A 7,416-nucleotide genomic window follows, 5' to 3' on the forward strand; every position below is an offset into this window, starting at 1 on the left:
AGACAGCACCCTAATGAGCCAAGGAGCTGTACCTCAACACGTCAGGAGGGATGAGTAATCTGTCCTGTAACTGTATAAATGTAGGTCCTGGAGTGCGTGTCTTTGTCTAGCCTGGGGGGCAGTGGAAAGTCCTACTACTGACTGAGCTGTGTCCATTGCCAGGGGACACATATTCGTAGTATGTCCTGCAGAGTCTATAGGAAACTATTATTGTGTTTCATTTGACAATAAACCTGGCTCGGGTTCCTTCGTACCTTAGTACAGTCAGTGATCTTTGGGGGTTCTCTCTGGGTCTACTGTGTCAGCTCTCTGCGCAGAGCCAGGGCAGCACACAGAGGGAACACTCACACAGCCAACTGTTATCATCATCGAACAAGAACAGAGCACCACACCAGTAGCTACTAACAACACTCTTTCCCATCAAATCTTTCATTTTTGTATACATATTCCACATTACTGGTACCAGCACCCTTGTAATGATTCCGAAATTTCACTCAATATATTTCGTAGGCAATCTGAAGTTGATTCAAAATTATTTCTTTTTATATACAATAATCGAAAACATTCTCAATTAGCTTTTTATTGAGTATATGCAGAGCTTTACTGGTTAACTTTGAAACTAAAGTGTGCATCTTCTGGTCATCTGGAATCTTATGAATCACACAGCCTCTCAAAGATAGCGAAGTATTCAGCAGTACCACCTGCCTTGTATATTTGATCATTGAAATGCTTATTTAACAAGGTTTCTTTAAGGGACATGTCATTCTATTACTGATGTATAAATAAGGGGGAAAAGCTTGAGATAGGGACTCATTTGGGGGACTCTTCGGGACTGATTTCTCCCTCTGAATGCATCTTCTGTTCCCCACTGGCAGATGGGCTGATACTGTGTCACTCGAGAGCCACTCTCAGCTTTGGTAATTATCAAGGGTTGGGGGTGTTTTACTAATCTTGTTGCGAACTTGTGTAAGTGCTTGAGACTAGCAAAGTTTAGCTTTAAATGAAAATACTCTCATGTTGTGCTGTTTGTGCAGCCATCTATCGGTCAGACAGCCACGTCTCGCCTGATTTATTTCCCTGACACCACCTCGCACAGAGTAAAAGTTACCAAGAGCTTTGGGTTGAAAGAACCTCGGGTAACAGGGCGGGGACTTGGGAAATGGGGTGGGAGCAGAGCAGATGCAGGAAGAGGTGTGCAGGGACAGGGATTTGGGGAAGAGTGTGGAATGGGGCAGAGCTGGGCAGGAAGAGGTGGGGGCAGGGCATGGGGAGAAGGAGGGGAGGGTTGAGAACCCACCCGCCAGAGGTGAAGTCTGTGCCTATACTTATACAGATCCTATATGTACCTGCCCCCGGTGTAACCCACAAGACCCATTCCCATCCCAGAGCTCAGGGGGAACCCAGGAGGCCTGATGGGATCTCTCTCTCTCTTTCTCTCTCTCTCTGCATAGTAACAAAGAATATCCATTAAAATTTGAAAACTAACCAGTTTCCTTAAGTGACTTTCCACAAGATGTTAAACATGTTTATGTAAGAGCTTAATAGATTTATTATTGCTTTAATTTTCTTTCTTTTATATTGGAATTAGAAACACTGCTCCTCTCAGCTAGCTGCCAAGTTATGTGCCAAAACATTAAGTTTTCAAGTGCATAAGTAGTCACTGGAATCACAGTTAAAGTTGCTCCCACCCACAACCCCCCGCACCAAAATCTGAAATGAAGTCCCTGCAGGAAGTTATGGGAAGGTGGAGAAAACTCAATAATTGAAGAGGGGAGAAGAGCGAGTGACCCAGGCAGAGTCTTTGGGGGAAGAAATGGGGCAGTGAGTGGGACCTGAAAGGTCCAGTTACCCACAGTTAGAAATGTGGCCACCCTATGAATGCACAGAGGACGATTCTGCAGTTTGCCATGCTGACACAGCACAGTGTGGTCAGGAAAGTGATTCACAAAAGAGGGCCCAGGGCTGTGTCACTAGCCAGCTCTGCACAGAGATTGCTCTGAGAGCCAGAGCACCAACTTTAGGTCCCTTTATAAGTAAAGAGCCGGAGCAGTCTGTCCTGGATCTGTTTGGTCCTCATCCCATAGATGATGGGATTTAGCATGGGGGGCACCAGGAGGTAAACGTTGGTCATGAGAACATGGAAATGCAAGGCAACATAGTGCTCATAACGGTGTGTGAGGGAGGAGAAGAGACATGAAATGTAAAGGGCTAAGATGGCACAGACGTGGGAGCTGCAGGTCCTGAATGTCTTGAGCCAGGTGTCCTTTGTGGGGACGTGGAAGATGGCCCTGAGGATCTGGGTGTAGGACACAGCGATAAAAAGCACATCCAGACAAGTCACAAAGAATACCACAAAGAGGCCGTAGTAACTACTGACATGGATGTTGCCGCAGGCCAGCTTCACCATAGCAATGTACTCACAGTGCGTGTGGAGGATGATGTTCGTTCTGCAATATGGCCACAGTTTTGCCAGGAAGGGAATGGGCAGTGCGAGCATGCTTGCACGCAGCACCACGACCAAGCCAATCTTGGCCACCACGGGATTTGTCAGGATGGTAGAATGTCTCAGGGGATGGCAGATGGCCACATAGCGATCCAAAGCCATGGCTACCAGGATCCCAGACTCCATAGCTGAGAAGCAGTGAATGAAGTACATCTGGGTGAGGCAGGCACTGAAATTGATCTCCCTGGAATTGAACCAGAAGATGCTCAGTGTCTTGGGCAGGATGGATGTAGTCAGGACCAGGTCAGAGACAGCCAGCGTGCAGAGGAAATAGTACATGGGCCCATGGAGGCTTTGTTCCATCTTCACGATGAATAGGATGGTGAAGTTCCCTGAGACAGCTATGATGTACATGGTGCAGAAGGGGATGGAGATCCAGATATGGGCTGTCTCCAGGCCAGGAATGCCCAGCAGGATGAAGGTGGAGGGGTTGATGAAATCAGTTTTGTTGGAATCTGACATGGAGTAGAGGAGAAGGTGTACAAATGTGTGGCAGAACGGTGTCTCCTGCATGCACCGTACGTTCCCCTGACTTCCAGTATGTGCCCAAGCTCTAGGGTAGTGGTCGCAGTAAATATTCCTGGATGGAGAGACAATGTTAATATGAGACACTGCATGCACTCCTGGAGGTGTTCTCATGGGTGAAGCAGATTTGTCACTCTTCACACTGATAAATGACATATTCATAATTCAGAGAAATGAATTATGAACAACTGACCCTACTAATGCCAATTCCAAATATGATGGTGCTCCGTGCCTCAATAATTCTTACACATTATGGTGTGGGAAAACTGAATGGGCACCAGCTGGAAACACAGGTGTGGACAGTGGCATTCCATCATTCTTCTTTAATGCATTGAAACCCAGGGTACAGGGTCTATGCTGTAGGGATTTCCACATTCACCCAGTTGCTCACAATCTGAGTATGAAAAATTCCAAACCTTTTTGAAGACATGTGACATGGGAAACATCCCAATTCGTACACACTGCAGGAAAAAATAAACATCTGTGCATCATTGATAGCAGTTCCATGGTCATTCATAGCAGTGACTAAAACAAAGACAATGCTGGCAAATAGAAAGGGGGTTTCCAAGACAGGCATTGAGAATTAGGGAGGGTGACATAGCCTGGGACTGTTTAATTTAGAGAAGAGACAAAGAAAGGGACATAAGATAGAGGAGAATAAACTAGACGATTGGAACTGGTCACATTCCAATGGAGAAACAAAGACCAGTTCCCAACCAGTAATATCTATAGACACTTCGTGCTACAAAAGTGCTAAATCCCCAAAGCTGTAGGAAATTATCAGCAAAACTGATTGGGAGGACAAATATAGACAGGGAAATAAGAATAAAAACTGGGAGTTCTTTAAGAAAAGTTCTTTAGAGAGCTAAAAATCTTCTTTTCCACAATCAAAAAGTGCCCAACTTTGGCTAGAAACCCGGTTCAGTGGCAAACTGAAAGCAGCAATATAGGGGGTGGGTGAAGGTGGAGGAAGAATATATAACTAATGGGATGAAAGGAAAATAGATAGCAACCAATAATATGGGATGTCATGAAAATTGATAAGGGATGCAAAAAAATCAGGAAAAAATCCAAAGAAATCCTATAAAAGTTTTAGGCCAATTCCTAGAGTGCAAAAAGAAATGTGTTGCAGAAAAAGCAGAATTATTCAAGAAAGGGTTTTATTCTGCATTCGGAAAGAAGCAGTAAGAGGTGCTCATATCACATGAGTCGATGAAACAGTTTCCAGTCTATTAGCAGTCAGTGAGGGCGTTAAAGAGCAGGTATGGTAGACTCTTAGAGTTACGAACACCAGAGTTATGAACTGACCAATCAACCATACTCATTTGGTAGCAGAAGCAGACAATCAGGCAGCAGCAGAGCCCAAGAACTATAAAAAGGTAAATACAGGACAGTTCTGTGTTAACTCTAAAGGATAAAAAAAATAAAAGAGGGAAAGTTAAAAAAAAATTTGACAGGGTTAGGAATCAATGGAAAAGCTGGTTTGGGATTAGTTAATAAACACATCTAGGAATATAATTAATGCCAGTCAACAGCAGGGTTTATGGAAAACCAATCTTGTCAAATAAACCCTGTTTCATTCTTTAATGAGAGAACATTTGACTGGTCAAGAAAACTGCACAGATGCAATAGATTTTGTTTTCTCAGAGGTTTTTAATTTAGTAGGAGAAAACATTCAGATAAAAATGAACACTCTACAATGTCAGTGAAGCACACCTATGATGGATTAAAAACTGGCAGATCTCAGACTGCAGCTGCCAATGGGCCGTTGTCACCAAATGGGGCTGTTTCTAGTGGGGTTCTGTGGGATCGATTCTATGCCTGATGCTATTGAATATTTTGATCAGTGATCTGGAAGCAAATAGACAATCACTGCAGATATAATTTGCGGACGACCCAAAGATTGGCAGAGCAGTTACAATAAGGCAGCCAGGGCAGGCTAGACCGATTCATTTAGAGTGTTTTTGTACAGTCAACAGAAAAGTTATCATCTCAGAACAGTCAATGCAGGACCAACCCCCAGACTATGGGACAGTATCATGGAACACAGGGGCCTGAAAAGGATTTAGGGGTCACTGTGGCCGACCAACATATTATGAGCTCTCAGTGTGATGCTCTGGCGAAAAGAGTGACGTGATCCTTAGATGCATAAGCAGAAGACTGGTGATTTGGAACAGAGGGAGGATTTTAACTCTGCACATGGTATTGGAGAAAAACAACTGCATCCAATTCTGGGGTCGACATTTCAAAAACGATGTTGAAAAGTTGGGAGAGACTGCAAAAAAAGAACCGCAAAAATTATTCTAAGCTGGAGAAAACGCCCGACAGTGAGAGACTTAAAGAGCTACACCTACTTATGTTATCAAAAAGAGGATCAAGGGAGACGTTCATGAGAAGAACAATGAGGGTTTTAATGGATTCTTTAATCTAGTGGAGAAAGGCAGAGCAAGACCCAGTGGCTGGAACCTGAAGCCAGGCAAATTCCAAGGGCAAATGATTAGCACCAAGAGTAATAAAAAGGGAATAAACAGAATAACAGTGAGGATGATTAACCATTGGAACAATGCCAAGGGAAGTGGTGTTTTCTCGAGCGCTACATGTCAGATAAAGACTCAGTGCTTTTCTGGAAGATCTGCTTGAGGGCTTGTCCACACTTAAAAGGCTACAGCTACCGTAGGGCTTCAGTGTAGATGCTACTTACAAAGACAGCAGGGGTTCTCTCGGCAGCACAGGTAATCCTGAGAGTTGGTAACTAGATCAGTGGAAGAATTTTCCATTGACCCCATGCTGTCTACCCTGGGGTTAGGTTGCTAAAGTAGCAGTGTGGCTTTCATTAACAGAGGCATAGCATGAGAGTCATAGGAGGTGATAGTATTTTTCTACTCGGAGCTGGTCAGGCCTCTGCTGGAGTTTTGTGCCTAGTTTGGGGCAGCTGTGTATAGAAACGATGTAGAAAAACTGGAAAAGATTCAGTGGTGAGAGACAAAGCTGATCCAAGGTATGGAACACAAACCATACAAAAAAAAAGGCTGAGGGAACTGGGTGTGTTTAGTTTGGAAAAAGGAGACTAAAAGGAGGACATGATAGCGGTCTTTTACTTAAAAAGGTGCCACTAAAGAGGTGGCATTTACATTTACACTGTCTCATAACACATGCAAAGGGAACGTTCAATTACATTGACAGTCTGAACGTATAACACCAATAAAAGAAAAGTATTTACATAATACCTATTTTGCCTGTGGAACTCCTTGCCACAGGCATTATTGGGGCAAAGAGCTTATATGAATGGGATTCACAAATGGATTGGCCAGTAATTTACCACACTGGGCATCTGCTTACAGATGAATTGTGGGTTTTTTTTAAAGTTTCAGGCATTACAATTCGACTACTTCTTGAATGAAGTGAGGAGACAAGATGTCTTGCCCATGCTGACAAATTCTTATAATTGCTGCCATGAGGAGCCCTAGCACCTCCAAGTTTTCCTGCAGACAAAAGACAGGTAACAGCCCCCTGTTAACAGCCAGAGCCCTGAGTTTGTTGAGCAAGTGAGTGCCTCAGAAAGAGATGGATACCTGTGAATTCTGAGATGGAAGTGTCTTCCCTGGGAACCCCCCTCAGGTAGCCGAGTCCCACACCTATCTCATCCAAACATCTGCAGCAACATCCTATGCTGAGAGCCGACATAGGATCATGCACCATTTATAATACAGCTCTCTGCAATTCCAGAGGGATTCGCTCAACTTCTAGGAGAGAAGCAGCATCTGAATGTAAACAGGCTGGAGACAAACCTGTCTGCACTTCTGTGCTATTTATCCAGCTTCAGGAGTAAACAGTAATTGAGGGACCTTCCCAAAGGGAGTTGAGAACTCTTGGGCTCTGTGCTGAGTCAGAGAGGAATTGGCTTCTCTGTGTGTTTATGTATACTGAAAAAATTATAGTTAATTAGCAAGAAAACTCAAGATAATGCCTAGATCTCCATAGCGCCTGATACTCTGCAGATATCTAGGAAGGTTGGGTAGATATTAGACAGAGAGATCTGGAGAATGATGACTGAGGAGAGAGACAAGCTCTTTCTACAGGCAGATTGGACTGACCCTAAGGGACCAGAGATCTGTAATTCTTATGAGTAACAATCATCATGTTGTGCAGCACCTTTCATTGAAGGAGTTTGAAAACACCTAGCAAAAGAAAGTGACTATGAACATATCTCCATTATACAGATAGGTATACTGAGGCACAGGGCGACATGAATTGTCCAATGTGACACAGAGATTGATTGTCATAGTGAGAAACAGAAGCCAGGAGACATGACTGCCCTGCCTTAACCATGGTCTCTCCATCACACCAAGAGGGAAATGGACTCCCGCTCTGGCAGGGAATGTTGGTTG

The 7,416-nt window shown here is 44.0% G+C and overlaps 1 protein-coding gene across 1 annotated transcript; it reads right to left on the reverse strand.

The window, feature by feature from the left end:
• Positions 1 to 2,017: 2,017 nt before the first annotated feature.
• LOC127040826 (olfactory receptor 52J3-like) lies at positions 2,018 to 6,727 on the reverse strand. The gene is made up of 3 exons (XM_050935393.1): positions 6,662 to 6,727; positions 6,407 to 6,510; positions 2,018 to 3,083 (listed from the first exon to the last, which is right to left on the reverse strand). The coding sequence occupies exons 1-3, from the start codon at positions 6,725 to 6,727 to the stop codon at positions 2,018 to 2,020; spliced, it is 1,236 nt and encodes a 411-aa protein (XP_050791350.1).
• Positions 6,728 to 7,416: the final 689 nt, after the last annotated feature.

The sequence above is a fragment of the Gopherus flavomarginatus genome, assembly GCF_025201925.1.
Source record: "Gopherus flavomarginatus isolate rGopFla2 chromosome 1 unlocalized genomic scaffold, rGopFla2.mat.asm SUPER_1_unloc_1, whole genome shotgun sequence".
NCBI lineage: Eukaryota > Metazoa > Chordata > Testudines > Testudinidae > Gopherus > Gopherus flavomarginatus.